The sequence below is a fragment of the Bos javanicus genome, chromosome 7 (genome assembly GCF_032452875.1).
Source record: "Bos javanicus breed banteng chromosome 7, ARS-OSU_banteng_1.0, whole genome shotgun sequence".
Classification (NCBI taxonomy): Eukaryota; Metazoa; Chordata; class Mammalia; order Artiodactyla; family Bovidae; genus Bos; species Bos javanicus.
This window is the reverse complement of record NC_083874.1, coordinates 30,486,210-30,511,448: the sequence shown is the minus strand read 5'-3', so window position 1 is coordinate 30,511,448 and position 25,239 is coordinate 30,486,210. Positions and strand designations below refer to the sequence as shown.

The 25,239-nt window shown below is 40.0% G+C and overlaps 1 protein-coding gene across 2 annotated transcripts in view; it reads left to right on the top strand.

Moving 5' to 3' along the window:
• The window catches only part of SNX24 (sorting nexin 24), a 170,779-nt gene that overhangs the window by 103,599 nt on the left and 41,941 nt on the right, over positions 1–25,239 (top strand). For both annotated transcript variants that reach the window (XM_061422955.1, XM_061422956.1), the window contains exon 3: positions 8,432–8,536. In XM_061422955.1, coding sequence (XP_061278939.1) covers positions 8,432–8,536 — 105 coding nt within the window. The remainder of the gene's footprint in view (positions 1–8,431; positions 8,537–25,239) is intronic.

Below are 25,239 nucleotides of genomic sequence, written 5' to 3'. Positions count from 1 at the left end.
GAACCCACTTTGACTCCATGCTTCCCTGCTATGTTCACTGCCTTGCTCTCCTCTCTCAGTATGATTCCTGGGAAGAGGAGTCTCTGCCTTCCTGCTTACTGGTGTTTCTGACTTTGTAGTGTCTGCACAGTCTTATCGTGTCTCTTCTAGAAACACTTTCTTAACTCAGCTTACCATTTCACTGCCTCCTCACTGCTTGTCTAGCCTCTTTTCTCTGCCCCTCAGAGTTGGGTGTCTCAGACCAAGGCCTTTGCATTAGTTTTCTACTGCAGCATATAGTGGCCACAAACTTAGCATCTTTAACAGATAATTTGTTACCTCAGAGTTCCCATGGATCAGGAGTCTGGGCACAAGCAGATTCTCTGCTTGTGGTCTCATGGGGCTGAAATCAGAGGCAGCCAAGGCTGTGGTCTCATCTGCAGCTCAGGGTCGTCTTTACTGTCCTATCCTCATATGAGTGGAAGTCAGTTCCTTGTGGTTGTAGGACTGAAGTCCCTTTTCTTGCTGACTGTTAGCCAGGGACTGTTGTCAGCTCCTCGAGGCCATCCTAAAATCCTAGCCATGTGTCCCTGTTATTTCTCACAGCTCACTTCTTCCAATCCAAGCCTCTGCTAGGACTGGGTCTCATGGAGTGGAACCCAGTCAGAGGAGTGACTGTCTTACCTCATTTACTGGTCTTCTCAAGATCCAAGGAAGGAATTTTACAGACATGTAAAAGGAGGCAAGGTCTTGGGAGCTTCTCAGGATTCTGCCCCTCACAGCCCTTTTCTATGTATCTAATTCCCAATGTCATGGCATCTAGCTCTGTAGCTCTCAGTTCAGTTCAGTTCAGTCACTCAGTTGTGTCTGACTCTTTGCGACCCATGAACTGCAGCACGCCAGGCCTCCCTGTCTATCACCAACTCCTGGAGTTCACCCAGATTCACGTCCATCAAGAGGCTTTTTAGTTCCTCTTCACTTTCTGCCGTAAGGGTGGTGTCATCTGCATATCTGAGGTTATTGATATTTCTCCTGGCAATCTTGATTCCAGCTTGTGGTTCTTCCAGTCCAGCGTTTCTCATGATGTACTCTGCATATAAGTTAAATAAGCAGGGTGACAATATACAGCCTTGACGTACTCCTTTTCCTATTTGGAACCAGTATCACTCAAATATTCTCCCTCACAGTTTACAGACCCATATCCAACTGCCTACACATTATCTCTGCTTGGATACTGACTTGAAATCACAAAAATGGAACAATTGATTCCTTTGTGTTCAGTTCAGTCGCTCAGTTGTGTCCGACTCTTTGCGACCTCATGAACTGCAGCACGCCAGGCCTCCCTGTCCATCACCAACTCCTGGAGTTCACTGAGACTCACGTCCATTGAGTCAGTGATGCCATCCAGCCATCTCATCCTCTGTCGTCCCCTTCTCCTCCTGCCCCCAATCCCTCCCAGCATCAGAGTCTTTTCCAATGAGTCAACTCTCCGCATCAGGTGGCCAAAGTATTGGAGTTTCAGCTTCAACATCAGTCCTTCCAATGAACACCCAGGACTGATCTCCTTTGGGATGGACTGGTTGGATCTCCTTGCAGACCAAGGGACTCTCAAGAGTCTTCTCCAACACCACAGTTCAAAAGCATCAATTCTTTGGTGCTCAGCTTTCTTCACAGTCCAACTCTCACATCCATACATGACCACTGGAAAAACCATAGCCTTGACTAGATGGACCTTTGTTGGCAGAGTAATGTCTCTGCTTTTTAATATGCTGTCCTTTGTGTTAGGAATATGTTTTCTTGGATATGATAGAAACTTGACCAAATTTCTTAAACAAGTAAGAGATTAATAATTCTCATATTGCAAGAAAACTAAAGGCAGGTAGTCCAAGTTGATGTAGCAATTCTACCATATCCATGTTTCAAGCTCCTTTTATCTTTCTGCTTTACTGTCTTCACCTTAGCACATGACTTTCACCCTCTGGTTCCAACATAGCTGCTATCCCTCCAGCATTACTTCCATGTTTCTGGTAGGAAGAAAAGCCTTTTCTCTTTTTTTGAGGAAAAGAGACCTACTCAGTGGACTAACGCTACATTTCTGTTTTTATTTGTTTGTTTTATTGTCTTTTTTAGTTTTGATTATTTATTTTGGCTGTGCTGGGTCTTCACTGCTGTGTGGGCTTTCTGTAGTTGTGGCTCCCAGGCTCTGAGGCACAGGCTCCGTGGTTGTGGCACACAGGCTTAGTTGTCCCTGCAGCACATGGGTCACACCTGTGTCTCCTGTGTTATCACGTGGATTCTTCACCACTGAGCCAGCAGCACACCCCCTACACTACATTTCATTAACAGCTTCATCACATGGCAATCCTAATTACCAAGGAACCGGGAAAATTAGGATTTATAGTCACTAAGCGTTTGTGTTTTGTTTTGTTTTACAAGAAGGAGGAGGAAGTGAATATTGGATAGGCGGCCTGCAGTACCAGCCATATCCTTACTCATGTGATGTGTGATTTTGCTGCAAGTGACTCTAGAACCAAAATAATGTTTACCGTAACACATACTCCTTTATTTTTCCCTTATGTAATGACTAGGGCTAATGTAACAGTTACATGAGCCTCAGGGACCCCGGCTTTTATGACTTTCCTCTTCTCAACACATCGCTTCTGTCTCATGGTAGGAGGTGACTGCTCTGGGTCTAGCCCTTACATGGGTGCCAGCAGGAAGAAGGAAAGGAAAGAAGGAATAGTCCTTCCCCGTAAGAACACTTCTTGGGCTTCCCTGGTGGCTCAGTAGTAAAGAATCCACCTGCCAATGCAAGAGACACAAGTTCGATCCCTGATCCAGGAAGATCCCACCTGCCACAGACCACCTAAGCCTGTGTGCCACAACAATTGAGCCTGTGCTCCAGAGCCTGGGAACTGCAACTACCGAAGCCTGTGCAATCTATAGCCTGTGCTCCATACAAGAGAAGCTGCTTCAGTGAGAAACCTGTGCATCACAACTAGAGAGAAGCCCCTACTCACCGCAATAGAGAAAAGTCCAGGCAGCAGCAAGACCAGCTCAGCCAAAAATACATAAATAAATTCATTTTTAAAAGCTTTTTTTCTTTAAAAAAAAAAAAAAGAAAGAAAGAATACTTCCTGAAAGTTGCACAAACGTTACCTGCCTTTGTCCAGAATTCAGTCATTCAGCTACACGTAGCTTCTAGGGAGATTGGGAGATGTAGTCTTTATTCTGGGCAGTCATGTACTCAGCTGAAAATCAGGAGTTCTGTTCTGTAGAACTTCAGGGTTCTACAGAACAGTCGCTTTGGGGAGGCAAGTAGTGTTCTCTGCCACCTACTCTAAACCTGGCATTCTACCACCTTTTAGTAAACAGGATGCTGCCAGATGAGGTCAGAAACCCAAAAGAGTCAAGGTCAGGGAGTCATTCTAACCACCTCCACTTTCCACGTCCTCTCCCAGCCTTCAGCTTCTCCCCACTCCACTGCCAGGACCATCGTCCCCATCACCGTCCTTGCCTGGACTTCCATAGGAACTGCTAACTGATCTGCCTGCTGTGATCCCACCCGCTACAGTCCATCTTGCTCATAGAATCTAGCATAATCTCTTTAAAGTAAAAATTATATCAAGTCATTCCCTTGTTTAAAACACTGTGTTTCCCACGTGAAATGACAGTCCAGTTCCCACCGTCACCTCCAAGGCCCTACACTGTCTGATTCTGCTGCCTCTCGGCCTCAGCTTTTTGAACAACAGGCTTGGTCCTTGGTCCTCCCTTTCCATTGCTCTGCCTCTGCTGGAACGTTCCTTCTCCAGTTCCCTTACCTGGTGGCTCCCTCCCAGCATGCTTCAAATGGCTCCTCAGACATTCTCACCTAACACAGGCCCTTCCCCAGTGCACACACCATCTGTTATTGTCTGCCTTCACCCTGCTTTATTAACTCATTTCTTGTTTTTTGTCTTTCCGGGAAGCCTCACAAAGGCCAGAGCGTCTCTAACACGGAGCAGGAGCTTGGTGTCTTCTGTTCCATGACCTTCTTCAGGCCTCTTTGTTTTCCCTGGTACTTACTTTTATTTTTTATTTTTTTCTGATAGACCAAAGAATAATGTACTTTAACAGATCTTGAATTTGTCCATCTTACCCATGCTGTCTCTTGCATGGAGTCAGCCTTCTTCCGGGCAGTTGCCTTGTCCAAGTGCTCTGACCTTCTGCTCTAACCTAGACAGATAGTTCTCAGGCCTGCTGTGCACAGCTGCCCTTGGACTTCCCTTGCCATGCTGATGGCACAGAGTTAGGAGTCCTGATACCATTTTTCCTCTTCCTTGATTTAATTTCTCAGTTTTCTGGAATTGCATGTTTACTTCTGTGTAAAGAAGGAAGGGCAGGTAAACCTTCTCTCACACTTTATTGATGATATGCTAGTTATAGAAATCTATATCGAATTAGATCTTTGAAGCATTGTTCTAGCGTTCATTATTGCTGATGACAAGTCGGTTGCCATTGTGGCTCTGCTTCCTTTATTTGCCAACTAATGTTTTTCTCTCTGTCTTCTCTTTTTCCTTGATATTCTTAAATCTCAACAGATGAATGTCAGTAAATGTAGATTCTTTTTATACATTATGCTGGCAGTGGGTTCTTAATCTGGAGACATATATTAGGTCATAGAAAAACTTTTTTCTTTGAAACTGTCTTTTACTCTTCATTACTTTCCTATTAAATCCCCTGGATTAATCCTATATGTGTTTTATCTTTTCACCTACCTTTTCTCTCATTTGCTCTTTGAGAGACTTCCATGATTTTATATTCTGCCTCTTTTAATTTATTAATTTCTGTCATGTTCTTTAATTTCTGAAATCTTTTTTCTCTGATTATTTCCTTTTCATAGCAACTGTTCCTGTTTAATAGGAGCATTATCTTCTCAAATCTCTCTGCAGATACTAAATAGAATTTTTAAAGATCTCTTCTATTATTTGATTTATGTTCCTTTTGGGATTAGTTGCTCCGTTTGTTTTTTCTTATCCTTTCTCCTTTGTAGTGCTTGCTCTCCTATGAAAGCAATCCTTGATTGTCCAACCAGTTAGATGAATTATTCTAGGTATTTGTCACTGCTTCCTCCACTTTGAATGCATAAGTCTGGTCCCTCTGTAGGGTGTTTGTCAACTGAAGGGCTTCATTATAGGGAATGAGGGGAGAGAGGCAGATTCTAGGCTGGGAACTTCATGAAAACCAGAATGACCAGAATGGCAAACACCCTTCTTCAACCCAAACATTTCATGAAATTTCCTTAGGAATGCTGACCCTCTTTTTTTTTTTTTTAATTTATTTCTCATTGGAGGATAATTGCTTTACAATGTTATGTTGGTTTCTGCTGTACAAGAGTGTGAATCAGCCATAAGTATACATATGTTCCCTCCCTCTTGAACCTCCCACCCACCCCCACCCCTCTAGGTCATTGCAGAGCACCAGGTTGAGCTCCTTCTGTTATACAGCAAATTCCTACCGGCTATCTATTTTGCTGCTGCTGCTAAGTCGCTTCATCCGTGTCCGACTCTGTGCGACCCCATGGACTGCAGCCTACCAGGCTTCTCCGTCCATGGGATTCTCCAGGCAAGAGCACTGGAGTGGGTTGCCATTTCCTTCTCCAGTACATGAAAGTGGAAAGTCAAAGTGAAGTCACTCAGTCGTGTCCAATTCTTAGCCACCCCGTGGACTGCAGCCCACCAGGCTCCTCCGTCCATGGGATTTTCCAGGCAACAGTACTGGAGTGGGTGCCATTGCCTTCTCCCGGCTATTTTACATACATATATATGTTTCAGTGCTACTCTCTCAATTCATCCTACCCTCTCCTTCTCCCACTGTGTCCACAAGTATGTTCTCTATGACACTGACCCTTTTTTATAGAATAGGGGTGTGCATGCTTAGGGATAACACTGGACTGCTGTTTATCTCTGTGGTCTTTGGCACAGGCTAAGACATAGTCTGTCCCGCTTCTTGTTCCCTCCTCCTCTTAACGCCAGTCCTGAGCACACAGCCTTTCAGGCTTCTGAGAAGACTGACATCCAGACCCTTTGCAGTCTACTTCCCGAGGAGGTCTGGGCTGGGGCTTCCTCTGCTCCAGCCTTTTCTTTAGCATCATGCTCCTGCTTTCTATTTTTTACAAAGCTGTTAATCTCTTGCTTGGTGATTTCTCCTTCCTCCTTGCCCTGTTCTCTGTGTTGTTGTGAGTCCTATTTCCATTGGCATTCTTTTTTTAGTGTCTACCAGGATTAAATTCAGGTCTATGAAACAGAAAGTCCACATGCCAGTAACTTTAAAATAGGAGGGTGGGGGGACTTTTTGTTTTTGTCAAAAAACAAGTCAGGTTGTTGTGGCAGCTCCAGGAGGTGCTCAGGTACTGACTCTATTTTTTCTGCTCAGTCATCTGGACACCTGTCTTCCATCTTCAGAACTCTCACTTCATGGTGGCAGATGGTCATGGCAGCTCCAGCCATCACAGTCACCTTCTAGGGAGGAAGAAGTAAAGGGGAAATAAGACAGATGCTGCAAGTCAGCTGAGTGTGCTGCACTTAGTATTTATGGAAAACTTTTCTTTATGACTTCTGATTACCTTTGGCCCCCACTCTTTGCAGGGGGATGTGGGAAATTAAAGCTGAATTTAGCTGAATACAGTATTATTTCCAATAACTTAGGAGTTTGATGAGCAAGAGAAGAAGGATAGATTTGGGTTTGCAGCTAGCACTTTTACCCTGTTAGCAGCACTTCAGGTGTGAATGGAGGAAGCAAACACAGGCTCAGCCTAACACTTTGAACTAGAAGCACTGATCTTTTAATTGCACAAGATTCCTTCTTTCAGCCTAGACTGGTTAGTGGTGAATATATGCTTATGAATGAGAAAAAATTGTTATTACAGTTTTAGATCCTGGGGTTTAGCTGCTGTATGTATTAATATTTTCTTAGAGGTCATTATGCCATTTCTTCTCATGTAAAGGGGCAGTTTAGTAGGGTTTCCAAGTTTTAAAATTAGAGCATTAAAATATTTCCACTTTAGAGGCAGTGTGTTAGTTTTTTATGCATTGCTGCTGTAAGAAGTTAGCATAAACTTAGTAACTTAAAACAACACAAGTTTATTATCTTATGCCTCTCAAGGTTAGAGATCCAAATTGAGTTTCATTGAGTTAAAATTAAGATATGAATGGATTGTAGGAGGTAATTGATTCCTTTCCCTTTTCAGCTTCCAGAGGTCACCTGGGCTCATGACCTTTACTTTGTCACCTAAACCAGTCATGTATCATCTTCCATTCTCTGATTCTGGTCCTCCTGCTTCCCTCTTATCAGGAGCCTTACGATTACATTGAGCCCACCTGTATAATCTAGGATAATCTCTCCATGGTAATATCACGTAATCAGATATACACAGTAGTAGCTGGCCCTATAAGATAATATTCACAGGTTTAGGATGTGGTGGAGAAGGCAATGGCACCCCACTCCAGCACTCTTGCCTGGAAAAATCCCATGGACAGAGGAGCCTGGTGGGCCGCAGTCCATGGGGTCACTAAGAGTCGGAGACGACTGAGCAACTTCACTTTCACTTTTCACTTTCATGCACTGGAGAAGGAAATGGCAACCCACTCCAGTGTCCTTGCCTGGAGAATCCCAGGGACGGGGGAGCCTGGTGGGCTGCCGTCTATGGGGTCGCACAGAGTCGGACACGACTGAAGCGACTTAGCAGCAGTAGCAGCAGCAGCAGGATGTGGTAGTAGGAACCTGCAACAGGCAGCTCTAACTCAACTTCCAAAAGAATTTTCCTTTATTTATATAGTCCCTTAAAACTGCTGCCCAGAAAGGCCAGAGAACCCTTTAGCTGAGAACCATCACTCAGTTTTTGTGAGCAAAATTTAGACCTAATGCTTAGGAATATTGGAAGGATCAGTCTTTTTTTTTTTTTTTTTAAGTTCTTTTTATTATAGAACTTTAAAGAAACCCTCCATATGATGTGGTCTAGTTCATATGGCATTCCAGGAATGATGATTATCAGCAGTTGCATTTTGTTTTGCCTTTTTCTGTGAAAAATATGTAGAAAGACCTTTCATCAGAAATGTACTTCTTCCAACCATAATGTTATTGTATTCATTGATTTTGGAAACTATAAACTTCTATGCTTTCTTCATAATTCACTTATTGAACTCTTAATTTTTCAGAAAAAAAAAATTCCAATCTCTTATACCAGTTGATGTATAACAATAAAAACAACTACTAAAACAGAGAACTCATGTTCTGAAACATGAATATTTAGGACAGCTAAAGAAAGAATTGTCGATGAAATTTCAGTGTATATATATTTTACTCTTTCTTTTTATTGGAGATCACTGTGGTTCACTTTCTTTTATTGGCTTTTCCCACAAATAATGTCTTTATAATCAAAAGACATTTTCTTTTTTCATTTCTGTCTTTATAGCTTAAGAAATGCATTAAAACTCCAGAAATTCCTTCTAAACATGTTCGGAACTGGGTCCCAAAAGTCTTAGAACAACGACGACAAGGTTTGGAAACATATTTACAGGTAAGATGTGTTTCGAGCCTCAATTAATATAATGTCACTTAAAAGAATCATGTATCTCAATGTTTTTTCTCAGAACTTATGGGTAAGATGCAGACCGTATCAAGAAGTAAAACATTCTGAATGAAAGGAAAGTTTAAAATTATAAATATGTTGTTGGTTGGTTCTTTTATCTTTGATTAGGTTCCATTTTAAAATGGTTATGTGAAAGTGAAAATTTGGTATAAAAGTAAAAACCACTTTACAAGATGTCTATTTTTCTGTTCAACCCTACAAATTGCTTTTTTGTTTTTAATTTTCCTCTTCAAGATTTGTCTCTTCCTCATAGCCTAAGATGGTAAAGCATCTGCCTGCAATGCAGGAGAGCCGGGTTCAATCCCTGGGTCAGGAAGATTCCCTGGAGAAGGAAATGGCAACCCACTCCAGTACTCTTGCCTGGGAAATCCCATGGACAGAGGAGCCTGGTAGGCTACAGTCCCTGGGGTTGCAAAGAGTCGGACACAACTGAGTGACTTCATTATTAGGGCTTCTCTGGTGGCATATTGTCCCTAGCCTTTAGATGTTGAGATGTTGAGAGAAAATGAGAGAAACTGCATTTTCAGTGGGCCTGGCTGGTACACGTCTGGAATCAAATTGAGAATAAGTATGTAAAAATTGCCTCTGACGAAGTACTAACTTCTTCAAAAAGTAGAATGTGTGTCTTTAAAACAATCCACAGGACTCTCTTTCCTGCAGCTATGAGGAGCAAACAGATCTACCTAAGTCAGATAAGACAAAGCAGTCTCTCTGCTGAGTGACAGAAAAAAACAAAAGGAAAGAGTGAGGCGATGTCAACTTCTCTGAGTTTTAAAAAGTGCTAGTGGCCTCAGGTGAATAGTCAGTGTAGCCATTATTAATCCAAGGAGTGCCATGTGGAGTAGGCGCTGAGAGGAGGGCGGGGGGCTTGGGCGCCTGTGTTCATCAGGACGTGAGTCCACTTGAGGGGCTGACGCATGAGGCTGACTGACCAGGAGTGAGGGGTTGGTGTAGGGGAATCTTGGCTCTCAAAAACGAAGAGCTGGGCATCACCTCAGAGTTCTGAATTTACCATGATGATCTAACCAGGACATGTTTCTTCAAAGAAGTTGGTGTTTGTCCACAGCTGTCTTTGTAACCCCCTTCAGCGTTAACCCTCGGTGGATTCTGTTTGGGCAGGCAGCTATGGGCTGCAGGAAGCTTACGTCTGGTGTCCTCTACAGAGCTTTTCTGGTTGGTCATGCTTGAATGACTAGTAGCTAGAAGCTCAAGAGAGGCTGTTGACACGGGCTTGTACTTAGTGATCAGTTCACAGGCCTCTCCCCCAGTAGAAAAATTGTCAAGGAGCCGTCCCTGGCCTCCCACAGTTTGCTTGGTCTTTACGGTGTTCACAGGTGAAAGTTGGTGTGTGGAAACCCCCAGAACCCAGAGGACGGCTGTCTTCACTGCTTTTGTTCTTCTGCTTGGGGATGTGGTAGATGGATCCTTCACTGCCTCTCCCAGCAGTGGGAGATTAAGGGAAGTAGAGACTGCAAATGACAGGGAAGTGTGTGGCATGCGCCCTGAGACTCTGTATATAGAGCCATGAGACTTCCAGAGCCTCGGGCTGCAACTGCAAAACCAAACCCAAAAACCCCAAAACGAGACTTTAGATGTTGTATGCAAAGGTAAAAATGCATGTTCTCTATAATTATATGGGCTTGGTAAACAACACATTTTAATTTGTAAGCCAGATTTTCCACAGATATTGTATATCTTCAAGCTTCAGTTCTGAAGAAAGCTTTGCTCTTTCCTCCCATTGTATTTGACACATGACTCCCATTACTGCTCAGTGTAAACATTTTAAGATGTTTGTACTTTGGATATAAATATGCAGATAAAATCATCTGGCATAGAGAGGAGTTTACAGTGACACTCAAATTGAGCTTAGAATTTTCTATTCTCAGAAACAGAGCTTGAAAGATGTGGTTGAATGACTGAGAGGGCTTGTTTGCTCTTGTGCGTTTAATATTCAGTTTGTTGTCAGTTAAGTCCTGAAGGAGTTCAAGGATGCTTTCTTTTCTCCCCCTTTTCTCTGATTTTATCTGTGTGCTGTGGGAGCCAAATGGAAGTTACAGAGATGAGTGTGGATGAAAGGTGAGTGCAGATGCTTGATCAGTTCCCAGGGAAATGAAAACCCTGGCTTAGGGGTCACTTCTTAATATCTTTTGGTGTTTAAGTCTCTTCAGAAGTAAGACAGTTCCCACTATTCCTTCTACTCACCTGTGTAACTCCAGTTTGAATCCCACTCACCCTCTGTTGGAGAAGGAAATGGCAACCCACTCCAGTACTCTTGCCTGGAAAATCCCATGGACAGAGGAGCGTGGTAGGCTACAGTTCACGGGGTTGCAAAGAGTTGGACACAACTGAGCAACTTCACTTCACCCTCTGTACCAGGCTGAACCCCTGAGTGTAAGTGCCACTAGCACTTCTTGGCAGGCACCACTCTGCAGAGAATCCATCTCAGCTTGAGGTACATAGGATGGCGCTGTTCAGGCCCATATGCTTGAGAAAGTATCAATACCCCAAGCCATAGCATCTTAAGCTCACAGAGATCTCAGTTCTAATCCAATCCAGCTTGTCTCCTGCCCTTGAGTTAAGTTCATGAGCATCCCTCTGGTCTCAGTTTACCACCCATAAAACAGACAGATTAACTCTTGGAAGGGCCAGAGAAAACCCTTCCTTTTGTCCCCAAAGCAACTAATATGCTCTAGACCGTGGATGGGTTCAACACTACTACTACTAGTAAGTCACTTCAGTCATGTCCGACTCTGTGCGACCCCATAGACGGCAGCCCACCAGGCTCCCCCGTCCCTGGTATTCTCCAGACAAGAACACTGGAGTGGGCTGCCGTTTCCTTCTCCAATGCATGAAAGTGAAAAGTGAAAGTGAAGTCTCTCAGTCGTATCCAACTCTTAGTGACCCCATGGACTGCAGCTTACCAGGCTTCTCCTTCCATGGGATTTTCCAGGCAAGAGGACTGGAGTGGGGTGCCATTCCACACATTTCCTGAATTGGCCCACACTGCTCTTTTATTTTAGAGATGGAGAACCAGAATTCCAGTGGGGTTAAGCAACTTGCTCACTTCCTGGAGTGTATTAGTTAAAGAGATAGGATTGGAATTTTAATTTCTTAACTCCCAGGTTAGACTCTTTTTTTTATGTATTGTAGGTTTTCTAAGTCAGGAGAAACTTTCAACCTTAACATATAGTTTGTCTTAAGGATATGATAATAAAAGTAAAAGAAAATAGCTTATAAACCATCACAATTTAACTGGCTGTCTGTCCCCAACTTCTTTGATCAATAGTTTTTTTTATATCTTTGACTTCAATATTTAGAATCCTTTAAAAACTGTGAGTAATGTATCTATTTTCTGTGTCAAGTCATCTGGATAGAAACAGAAATCTTAAGAATAAATTAATTTGGGTTTCCCATATTTATTTGACCATCAAACATGGTTTATGTAATATTTTCTCTCTCAGTTTGAGAGGATTTTCCACCTTTCCTAAGACCCCACTGAAACAAAGGTATAAAAGCTTCAAAAGAAATAAACCACAGCAGTTAGGTGGTAGATGGGCAGGGAAAAGAGGGGATCATCAATGGGAAAAAAAATTACATTTGACAGTTTTCTAGAAGATGGAATGTTCTGGTAGCATGCGATGGGTGCTACAAAGTGAAAAGCAAAGCTCAGCCGTGAGAGCCTGTGTGGATGTGGGAGGCAGCCTACTCACAGCTGTGGTGGAGATAGTCTTCTGGACTTGGAGTTGGCAGGTGAGGCAGAGGCTGAGGTGAGCGGTGAGACTGAACACAGATGGGTGCCCAGACTCCTTATTCTGTCCAGAATACATCCTCATGTTTATGACCAGGTCCAAAATTTGTAAAGACTATTTTCTTGAAAATAAAACAACGCAACAAAATATTAAACAGAATGTCTGAGGAAAGCTAAAGCTTCTAAGGTGGACATCAGGGCCCCCAAGTTGACAACCCCCTCCTCTTACCTCAAGGAGAAGCCCATCAAACTGCACGCTCCACCCACACGCTCCCCTCAGAAGGAAGCGCTCCTGCTGACTTGAGGAAGTCCCCTCAAGCTGCTTTCTGCAGTGAGGTCTGATCACCAGGGATCTCCAAGCATTGAAGAAAAAGGCCAAGATGAATGAAAGCACTAACTCTTCAGGAAAGAGATAATTCAGAACACAACATATATCATAAATCTCAAGAGCTTCCCAAAGGTATTACACTCAAAAAATGACTTTAGGGTACTGTGTGAAAGGACCAGAGAACACACGAGCGTTTTTAGCATTAGTTGTTTTATCCAATTGATTAAAACTGTTTTATCCAATTGATGGGGAGCTGCCCTTCCTAGTTGGGAAACCGTTCCACAGAGTATAGCGAGAAAAGCTCCAACAGAAGACAAAGAGACACAGTGGTCAGTTCAAGTCTGATGTTCTCTTTCCTTCTGGAGGTCCAGGGAGAAGGAAGAGGAGAAAATACAGAAGTGGGGGAGAAAATAATCAAACGAGAAACACTTAACAATTTCACTTTTACCCAGACAAGGTTCTCCAAGCGCAGAGCACAATGAATGAAGAAACCCTCTAATGCCTAGACATAATCTGGCAACATTTCAGTACTTCATCAAAGATGAAGACCCTTGATTTTTCTTCCAGAAAGAGAAAACAGTGGTTAGCAAGGCTGAGGTTTAGTTGTATCTTCACTTATTTATTTAAGGCTGATTTAATGGGCAAGTCTCTTATCATTCTTTATTAGCAACTTTAAATTGGAAGCTCTCATGATTTTCAGACAAGGAATTTCACCAGAACTTTGCATGAACAGCACACTTGTGCTGTTTATTGCAATAATGTGAAATTTATCTTTCTGAGAAAGGGATCCATGTCTTATGTCACTTATTCAGGAACAGCAGTTGTTTATGTTTTCATCTTTATCACATAGAGTGATAAGTTATTAAAGTTTTGGGAGCTGACCAGAAATAGCTCATAGCAGCTCATGATAAAGGATAACCGAAGCTAATATTTTAATCTCTTAGAATAAAGTTCATTTGAAGAAAATAGTGCCACAGCTGGGTCAGGCTGGGTAGATGCAGAGTGGTATCATTAAAAGACCCTGTTTAGCTGACGAGGCTGCCCCTCACTCATTCTTTAAATTATACTATGCAGTATAATGTTCAATTTGGTCAGACGTCTGAATTAAAAAGTACTGTATTTTTTACTTTTCCAGTAGTGCCTGAGGTATCTGTTAAAATTGACCATGTGCACTTGCAAATTTCTAATCCCTTGAGTGCAGTGAACTATATATAATCAGATGACATTTTTAAAGCGAATCTCCTGTATCTTAACTTGACTGCTTGATCTGTAAGAAAAAAGGTATGTTAAAATTAAAGCAGTCCTAAGGGGAAAGTTCATAGCAATACAGGCACACCTCAAGAAACAAGAAAAAAGTCAAATAAATAACCTAACTCTACACCTAAAGCAACTAGAAAAGGAAGAAATGAAGAACCCCAGGGTTAGTAGAAGGAAAGAAATCTTAAAAATTAGAGCAGAAATAAATGCAAAAGAAACAAAAGAGACCATAGCAAAAATCAACAAAGCCAAAAGCTGGTTCTTTGAAAGGATAAATAAAATTGACAAATCATTAGCCAGACTCATCAAGAAACAAAGGGAGAAAAATCAAATCAATAAAATTAGAAACGAAAATGGAGAGATCACAACAGACAACACAGAAATACAAAGGATCATAAGAGACTACTGTCAACAATTATATGCCAATAAAATGGACAACGAGGAAGAAATGGACAAATTCTTAGAAAAGTACAACTTTCCAAAACTCGACCAGGAAGAAATAGAAAACCTTAACAGACCCATCACAAGCACGGAAATTGAAACTGTAATCAAAAATCTTCCAGCAAACAAAAGCCCAGGTCCAGACGGCTTCACAGCTGAATTCTACCAAAAATTTAGAGAAGAGCTAACACCTATCCTGCTCAAACTCTTCCAGAAAATTGCAGAGGAAGGTAAACTTCCAAACTCATTCTATGAGGCCACCATCACCCTAATACCAAAACCTGACAAAGATGCCACAAAAAAAGAAAACTACAGGCCAATATCACTGATGAACATAGATGCAAAAATCCTAAACAAAATTCTAGCAATCAGAATCCAACAACTCATTAAAAAGATCATACACCATGACCAAGTGGGCTTTATCCCAGGGATGCAAGGATTCTTCAATATCCGCAAATCAATCAATGTAATACACCACATTAACAAATTGAAAAATAAAAACCATACTATTATCTCAATAGATGCAGAGAAAGCCTTTGACAAAATTCAACACCCATTTATGATAAAAACTCTCCAGAAAGCAGGAATAGAAGGAACATACCTCAACATAATAAAAGCTATATATGACAAACCCACAGCAAACATTATCCTCAATGGTGAAAAATTGAAAGCATTTCCTCTAAAGTCAGGAACAAGACAAGGGTGCCCACTTTCACCATTACTATTCAACATAGTTTTGGAAGTTTTGGCCACAGCAATCAGAGCAGAAAAAGAAATAAAGGAATCCAAATTGGAAAAGAAGAAGTAAAACTCTCACTATTTGCAGATGACATGATCCTCTACACAGAAAACCCTAAAGACTCCACCAGAAAATTACTAGAACTAATCAATGATTATAGTAAAGTTGCAGGATATAAAATCAACACACAGAAATCCCTTGCATTCCTATACACTAATAATGAGAAAACAGAAAGAGAAATTAAGGAAACAATTCCATTCACCATTGCAACGAAAAGAATAAAATACTTAGGAATATATCTACCTAAAGAAACTAAAGACCTATATATAGAAAACTATAAAACACTGGTGAAAGAAATCAGAGAGGACACTAATAGATGGAGAAATATACCATGTTCATGGATTGGAAGAATCAATATAGTGAAAATGAGTATACTACCCAAAGCAATTTATAGATTCAATGCAATCCCTATCAAGCTACCAACAGTATTCTTCACAGAGCTAGAACAAATAATTTCACAATTTGTATGGAAATACAAAAAACCTCGAACAGCCAAAGCGATCTTGAGAAAGAAAAATGGAACTGGAGGAATCAACCTACCTGACTTCAGGCTCTACTACAAAGCCACAGTTATCAAGACAGTATGGTACTGGCACAAAGACAGAAATATAGATCAATGGAACAAAGTAGAAAGCCCAGAGATAAATCCACGCACATATGGACACCTTATCTTTGACAAAGGAGGCAAGAATATACAATGGATTAAAGACAATCTCTTTAACAAGTGGTGCTGGGAAATCTGGTCAACCACTTGTAAAAGAATGAAACTAGAACACTTTCTAACACCATATACAAAAATAAACTCAAAATGGATTAAAGATCTCAACGTAAGACCAGAAACTATAAAACTCCTATAGGAGAACATAGGCAAAACACTCTCTGACATACATCACAGCAGGATCCTCTATGACCCACCTCCCAGAATATTGGAAAAAAAAAAAAATTCCCCACCTATGTTTTCATGATTACTGATATAGTTGGGCTGAGTACAAGCATCCTTTTTTTGTTGTTGTTTGCTTATATTCAAATAGTATATTTAATTTTTATCCATGTTTTTTATTAGTTCCCTTTTTGCTGAATTTTTCTTTCCTTGCTTGCTTTTGGATGGGTGGCAAATTTCTTCCTCCTTTTTCTCTTTCCGTTTTACCCCCTTAGTATGTATGTATCCTTTCAGTAATTCCCTATTATCTTTAGCTGCCTCCTGAAATTTACAAAGACCTTATAGTGTTTTAAATCTTATCACCTTGAATGTAGGATTCTGGGTTGACAATTCTTGTTTTCTTCAGCACTTGGAAAATATTTCAAAACTTCATTTTGCCCCCGTGGTTTCTGATTTAAATATCCACTGTCATACTAATTGTTTTTCCTGTATATGTAAGATGTTGCTATAAACTGGCTGTTTTCATTGTCTTTGTGCCTACTCTAGCATGGTGAAGGCAAGATGTTTTATTTATTTTGTTTATTGAAACAATTATTGTTCAAATACTGTCTAATCACTTAAACATCTCAGGGCACAGAATGGATACTCTTACGTGCTGTGCTGCGCTTAGTCACTGAGTTGTGTCTGACTCTCTGTGACCCCAGGGACTGTAGCCTACCAGGCTTCTCTGTCCATGGGGATTCTCCAGGCAGAAATACTGGAGTGGGTTGCCGTGCCTTACTCCAGGGGATCTTCCCGACCCAGGAAGCAAACTAAGGTCTCCTGCATGGCAGGTGAATTCTTTACCAGCTGAGCTACCAGGGGAGCCCTGGGTACTCTATATAAATATTAAAGAGAGAAAGAAATATAGAAAACTTTGATGCTTGAAAAATAAAAATCAAATGGCATTTTTTCAAGATTTTGTCTTTGTCTTTGGTTTTCAGAAGCTTAACTATTATGTGTCTTGGTTTGTGTTTAAGTTTTTCCTGTTTGGAATCCTACCAACTTGTTGAATCTATCGGTTTATCTCTTTTGCCACACATGGAAGTTTTTAGCCATTATTTCTTTGGGTACTTTTTCAACCCCTTTCTCTTACTCCTCTCTTTCCAGGACTCCAATAATGGGAATGTTCTATTTTTTATTATAGTTGCACAAGGCCCTAAGACCTTTATTTATTTTTACTGTTTCTTTCCTTTGGTCAGATTAGATACTTTGTTTTGTTTCTATCTTCCCCTTCACTGATTCTTTTCTCTTTTCCTTCCATTGGGCCATTGAACTCTATACTGAGCCCTTTATGTTATTGTATTTTTAGGTTCCAAAATCCCCATTTGCCATTTGATTTTTCTTTGTAGCTTTTACTTTTTGCTGATACTTTATATGTATATGTCTGTGTGTGTATGTATTTTCCCCCCCTTTTTTTAGCCATGTTGCACAGCTTGTAGGATCTCAATTCCCTGACCAGGAATCGAATCGGGGCCACAGCAGTGAAAGCACCAAATCCTAACCATTAGACCACCAGGGAACTGAGACTTTTTATTTCTTTGTTGAATTTTTCTATTTCTTCCTTTTCCTTCAAAGATGCTCATGATTACTCATGGAAACATTTTTATCATGGCTGCCTTAAAAAATCATTGTCAGATAATTTTAACATATCTCTGTCATCTGAGTGTTGGCATGTATTGATTGACTTTTTCATCCTGTTTAAGATCTTCCAGGTTTTTGATATAATGAATGATTCTGGTTGAATTCTAGACATCTTTGTGTGATGGTATGAGACTCTGAACCTTATTTAAATCTTGGTTGTTTTAGCTTGCTTTCTCTAATACTGGTCAGTCAAGGCAGAGGACTCCACCTTCTTTCTACCAAGTGAGGATGAAAGGCCAGATTTCTCACCTAGCATCACTGACAACTGGGTTGGGCTGGGTGCTCCTCATCCCTGCTGAGAGGATGGGAGTTCCAGCTCCCTGCATGGTCTCCACAAACCCTGTGGGTGGGGGCACATTTCTGGCTGTGAGGATGAAAGTCCTGGCTGCTTTCTTGGCCTTCTCTGACACCACCCCAGCACGGGATACTTCATTACCAGCCTTACAAGGATGGAGGTCTAGGCTTCCCATGAGGACGTGACTGGCATGAGTGGCAGCTGGCCACAGTTTCCTTCTGTGGTGTGTTGGCTACAGTAGAACAATTTAGAGTTGGAGAGTTTTCTGTCTTGCTAGGTTGTCTTTTGTATGGTTTTGCTAGAGGAATCGGGATTTTACTGGGACCTTATTTGTCTGCATATGTTGGTATTTCCTGGTTGCTAGTTTTTTCTTCTCCAAGTCAAGATAGGTGAGGCAAAATGAAAACCCAAGAAAGATAAAGCTCAGCACTGTGTCATTTCTTGGGTCCTAAAAAGTCTCTTTTCTTCTTTCAACCTGTCATAATCTTCTTGTCTGCTCTATGTACAGGGCCCAGTGGTTTTAGTTGTACTTAGCAGGATCAATGGGAAAAAGTGTATCTGCTCCATCTCATTGGAAGTCGAAGCCATACATTGATTTTTGAACTTAATATTATGGGTTTTTTGTTTCCATGAATTCTGTTTTCACTTTTTTCCTAATCTGCCTGGGTTTTACATTTTTTTAATAGTCCTTGTATTTTTGCTTACATTTTCAAACCTCTTTTATATTTTATCTCTTTGACACATTAACTCATTTCCTCAGGAAAAATGGTCACCACCACGTATCATCTGAATTCAGTGGACCATGTTTAGTTTTTTTCTAATTATATTTTATAAATAATTTACAGAAATCCATTAGAACTTTTATCAGAATTTCAACATGGCAAATCCAAAGTCAGTCCACATTTCCCTGTTTTTCAAAAGGACAGCGTCCTTTGAACAGTAAACCTAACTGTTCATCAGCTTCTATGTATGAACATGAAACATAAATCATCTTATAGATACTGACTCCAGATTTTTATATTCATCTCTAATAGGTTCCAGTGTATCATTGTTTCTGATTCTTTTCTTTGGAGATGCATTGTTCAAACCCAAAACCACAATGGTTAGTAGTTTTCTTGAGGAGACAGTGGCTAATACCTTTGCCACATAATTACAAAATATTTTCATTTTTAAATCTACAAATACCAACTAGAATGACTGAATCAATGAAATTTTTTTAATGTTTCTGTATTATCTGTTTCCTTTAGTAATCTTTGTATATCCTATAGTATTGTCAACTAAGACTTCATAGTTGAAGTTTTCTGTGGGTCTTTTTTGCCACTAGAAGGCACTAATTTAAGTTACCAACCTGTGAAGGGGCCAGTTTGTGGGTTTAAATTCTCAGAGGATGTTTCTTCTCCTCTCCTTTGCTTCCAAGACTACTCTTCACAGTTCCTTATTCTCCCCTCCCCTGGGGAGAAAACAGCTTTACTTGGAGCTCATCTTTTAGATTCCCTACACCCTCTTGCCCTGAGCAAACCTCAGGCTTTATCTTCATTTCTTTTGTCCATATACTCCCCAACCAGATGCTCAAAGTTACAGAGTTCACAGTATGTCCACAGGACAGGGATATGTGATTTTAGGATCTTAATGATTCCTTTCCAAGATAATCTGAGCCATAGGAAGTTTTAAATGCCAAATCACTTTTCACAGTTAGCCAGGCTCTATTTTGGAGACTACTTAATTTCCTATAACACATTCTTCAAACATACATGGAAAGGTTTGGGAAACGAGTTTAATTATTTTCCCGGCTATAAGAGTTTATTTGACAGTGTTTGCTTCCCAAATCAAAATGGATTTTATATTTCATTCATTCAGGGGTGAGAATGTGTTTAGGCAGCAACCTCTGGTAGGGTCCATCGTGGTAGAAAGTGAACGGTCATACAGATTTCAACTCAACCTAACTGGAACATACCCTTCTTAAAATTCAGCAGTTATACTTATATACATGTGGTATAGAAAAGACTTTCAACATTCCTACAAGATAATCCCCAGAGAGGTTGCATCATGACCTAATCCTGGTCGGCTACAGTCCATGGGTCACAAAGAGTTGGACACGACTGAGCGACTTCACTTCTCACTTTCACTTTTTTATACTTATATACATGTGGTGTAGAAGAGACTTTTAACATTCCTACAACATAATCCCCAAAGAGGTTGCATCATGACCTAAACATGTTTTTGTTTTTAATTTTTTATGTAGCCTGTATATAGGCTTAATGTTACAGAGTTCACAGAATAATAGGGTCTCTCAGCATGCCTTTGACCCTTTTTAACCACCAGTGCTTGGACAGTAAAGAATCTGCCTGTAATGCAAGAGACTCAAGTTTGATCCCTGGGTTGGGAAGATTCCCTGGAGAGGGAAATGTCAACCTGCTCCAGTATTCTTGCCTGGAAAATCCCATGGACGGGGAGCCTAGCAAGCTACAGTCCATGGAGTTGCAAAGAGTCGGACATGAATGAGTAACTGGCAGTCAGTCTGTCTGTGACCCTTTTTAACCACCCCCAGTGCTTCAGAAGACATTTTCTTATAAATTAGGTTGCCTTCCGATTTCCACTGGGCCTGTATTCCAGCCCTTTATCTTTCTCTTCCATGAGCTTCTTTACTTTTCTCAAGATAGGATTCTCTGGTAACGTGGTCCCCTTCCCTAATGTGCACCAAGAAAGGTATTTTCTTTTGAATAAAGTTCGGTTAACATCTGCTCTGCTGCCTTATCACCTGTTGCTAGGTGCCAGGGCTTGACAAGGTCTTTTACCCCAGAATCAGGTGGTCATAAGGTGACAGGCCAGCGTGTCTGGTGTCACCATGGTGTCTTCTCTGAAGTTCTCTCTTTTATTTGATGAGCAGTACTTACTGTACTAGTTGCCCTTAAACATCTTATGAACTACATTTTCTTACTTCCAGACTACAGTGTATTTGTGGACTTAATTTTCACAACTATAGACCACTGACAAATTTGACATTTTACTGTTAGATTACTAAAAATATCTGTTTCATGACCAAGAGCTAGTACTAGAAATTAGTATTCTTTGGTGGGGGGAGCTTTTATCCAAGTCTTGTTTGGACCCCCCCAAAGGTTTTTGGTTTTTGTCAGTCATTCCATGAGACTTGCACAGTAGGCATAACTGAGTGGAGAACAATAGACTAAATGATACTGAACTGAGATTCAGTTTTTAATGTTTTCAGTGTCCACTTACCAGGTCCGCAGCTTTCTCTTGCTTATGTCAGCAAACTTGCAGACCACTACGTATCACACTGCTGGGATTGTGAGCAGTCAGTACTGCAGGCGTTAAGCTTGGAACAAGTTTCTAATTAAGATGTTAGAATTATAGTACTCTCTAAGCTAATTTTATTTTTTAAAGGAGTTTTCTCATTATTATTCATGTAATCATAGATATCTATAAAGTTAAAAACTATCTCTTACACACAATCTAATTTTATTCTTTCTTTTCCTCCACCTTTCATTTCTGTGGTTTTTAAGTCATATGTCTGCATATTTGTTCCTAGCCATTCAACTCTAGCTAAGGACTAATTGAAATTTTCTCATTTAATCTGGCCTTGATTCGGTAAAGGCCTTGATGAAGCTGAGTCAACTCAGTTCAGCAGAGAAGCCCTGTGCTACCCCAGTGACCAGCATAGGACCTGATAGCCCAGGTCCTTAGAATTTTGAGTTTAATTCACAGATTAAGAAGTGATACTATAGCAGCTTCACTTCTTATAAGTGACTTTTTTTAAACTGCAACTGAACTAAAGAAGAAGACGTTACATACATTTTAAAGTAAATAATGAACCTTATTATTCTCAACAACAGACGAAAATCAAGCCTGAAATATACAGGCATTAAGTAGCCCCACCATGGAGGTGGAAGACCTTATGTTTTTTTTTTGTTTTTTGAGAGATGTACAGCTTGAATTTCATATAATCCCTGTAGAAACCCATAGAAGTAAGAGGATCTGTGGAGATCCCGCTTATAACATGAGACAAACTGTTCTTTGTTCTCGTTAAAGATTGTGAACAGTGTGTTAAATAATATTAATGGCCAGGATTGTCAGTACTTAACAGTACTTTCCTTGTACAAGTGATTTTATTGATTGATACAGACTCAGTGTAACAGGAGCAGATTATTTTTACTGATTTTATCGAAATCTTAACCAAGTTTGTTAGTGCACCACGTATCTTTAAATAGATCTAGATGATGACGTAGATTAAGAAAAGCAAACCACCATCCATCTCTTTTTGATCTGTTAATAACTTAAATCCATCATTGCTAGCAAGTGTTTTCAGATCCTGTTGTGCATACATGTTTCTCTTGTCCCTGGTTAGAAATCCTATAACCTTGTTTCAGTGGCTGGCTTTTCGTACAAGAAAACCCTAACTGCTTATCCAGAATCTGGCAGACAAGTTTGTCATCAGAATTGTTGAAGTAATTGATGAAATACAAAGGAAAAAGTAAAACTGTACTAATCTCTGCTATTAAATTTCACTTTTGTAGGCAGTGAGCTGTGTATTTTTAGGTTTTATAGTAGTTCTGTAAGAGTATTTTTGTGCTAAGTTGAAAGTACTGTATGAAGGCTATAAATAATTACTTAAGACAATGTATGATATTTCTTCTCATTATACTGTATTTTAAAGGTTTTCATTTTAATTACAGAGAATTGTGCTGTTTAAGTTCAAATGTCCTTTTTTCCCTAGTGATTTACCTACTTCCCATTGATCTCAAAATAATACTTTGTTTAAAATAATTTTTAGTGCAGAAAAATTTTTTAATTTTCTAAAGGCAGTCACACATATTATTTCTTTAAAGATCACAGTATACTTTTCCTTCAAGGAAATAAACCAGTATTTTAAAAATTCTGATAATGCATTCTTGCTCACCTTGGTGGATAAATCTGGTGGAAGCCTGTCCTACAAAACTATAGATAATGAACTTTCAGAGGTCAGATGGGTCAGTGGAGGTGTGCTTAGTAATGGCTATTTAAGAAGCGTTAGGGCCTTCAAAAATGTTTCTGATTTCATGAAGAAGACCTGTGTAAAAGAAGGAGATAGAATGGAAATATGCACCACAGTGCACTGTGACCTGAAGCTTTGATCAGACTCAGAACTTAAAACTTTGGGAGTTATTTCCCAAACCTGTGAATTATCAAATATTGACCACCCAATTTGGCAGTCGGCACCGATTTAAAAAATTACTCTAAGGGGTCAATAATTAAGGTTCAGTGCTCTGAACAAGAACACTAGGTTAGTAAGATGGATATTTGGGGTTGAGTCTTCCTCTTGAGCTGGCTATGCTTTGCTGCCAGCTCATGGGTGCATGCTTTTTCTAGAAAGAAAATGGGTGAGGTGTGTGTGGTGAGAACACGCAGACCTGCACTCATTTATGCAAAGCCAGCTCAAAGCCCCTCCTAGAAATAGGTTGTTGGTGATGCCATTCTAGGCTCACGAAGAGAAAGATAGACTGCATATTACTTCTTCACGTCCAAACTTCTCTTCAAAATAGATGGATTTAGATGATAAAAACTTTACACCTTGAGCTAGCATTATATTTCTTTAACTATCGGTTCCTTTAAGGTGGCTATAAGGTGTCTTGAGTCTCTCTTTACTACTACTGCTGTTTTCTATTCAGAGAAGATTTTAGGAAGCCCAGCATTATTCTTGAGATACTTTTGTATTTTATCAGATCCATTGTAATGAATTCATGAATTTTTAAAAACTGGCTTTTATAGTGAGGTTCACTTTTAGTTTGATGACTGTAGTTTAATCAAAGGAAGAATATTGTATATCTTTTCTGTGGTCATTTATTTTCTGATCATTGTTTCTGTACAGGCATCAATCATTCTTTCCTTGCAGGTTAACATATTTTTAGTATTACAGTATTTTTTGTTATTGTTCTGATTTCCACATATGTTCATACTCAACAACATTGAAAAACACAAAAGAATAAAAATAATTGTCTGTGATTCTTCCACTTAGACCACTGGTTCTGGACTGGGACATTTGATGATGCACAGAGATATTTTTAGTTGCTACAGCTGAGGATGGGGCTGCTGCTGGCATGCATCTAGTGGGTACTTCAGGAATGCTAGCCATCCTACTGTGCATGGGACCGCCCCAAACAAACAAGCATTTGACCCCAAATGTTAATATTGACCGGGATAAGAAACCCTGATTTAGACATCTCAAAATTTTAGTGTGCTTCCTTTGTCTTTTTCCTGTGCGTATTTTTAATCCTGTGTTTTAAAATGCTTTTACATCATCTATAATGCTTTATAAACTCCTCTTTTAAAAACAGATTATGAACATTTATCATGTGTTAAGTATTCCTCTAAGAGAAGGTTTTTTTAAAAATGATTTTAACTTTTATTATGGAGAATTTCAACATATAAAGACTTGGCAGAATAATGTCATAAAATCTTATATTTCCAACATCAGCATCATGGGTTGATAATCAACCATTGTCAATACAGGGGCAATCTAACCTGACCTGTATCTTACCCCACCCTCCCATGTTACTTTGAAAAAACTCCAAAATATTTTTATCTATAAATATTTCAGTATATATCTCTAACAAAAAGTTTCTTTTAAAAAATAATTTTAATAAAGGCTTCATAATATTTTACCCTATCCTGTGGATATATTATAATTTATTTAACTAAGTGCCTACTGTTGAGTTTTTCTTTTTTTTTTTTTTTTACTTTTAAATAAATCTTTATATGACACAATCTCCTTGTTCTACAGGTGAAGTAGAAAGTGTGCAAACTAAGCAAGGCGAGAATGAGCACAAGACCCTTAATTTCATTAAACACTGTGTAACTGGTAAAGATTAATGTACATATCTCTTGCTAATTCTTTCCAATTACTTAGTTCATATAAATTCCCAAGCCTGGTTAATTATGCTGAAGTCAGGTAGTAATTTTGAGCAGTGTTCCGACGACAAGGGAATTTTCCTGGTATAACCTTGCCCTCTCACACAGGCTCTCAGCAGATTAGGCGCTCAGCCTGGAGTCCATTCATTTTCTGCTCAGGCCTAATTGCTGCCGACTGGCTGCCACAGGTACCTGGATAGTCTGTGTTTAAGGAGGCAGGGACTTGTGAGAACAAATAAGGAAAGATTAATTGTTTGTTTTGTTCCCTCCCAAGAGAAATGTGGGTGCTTAATCAAG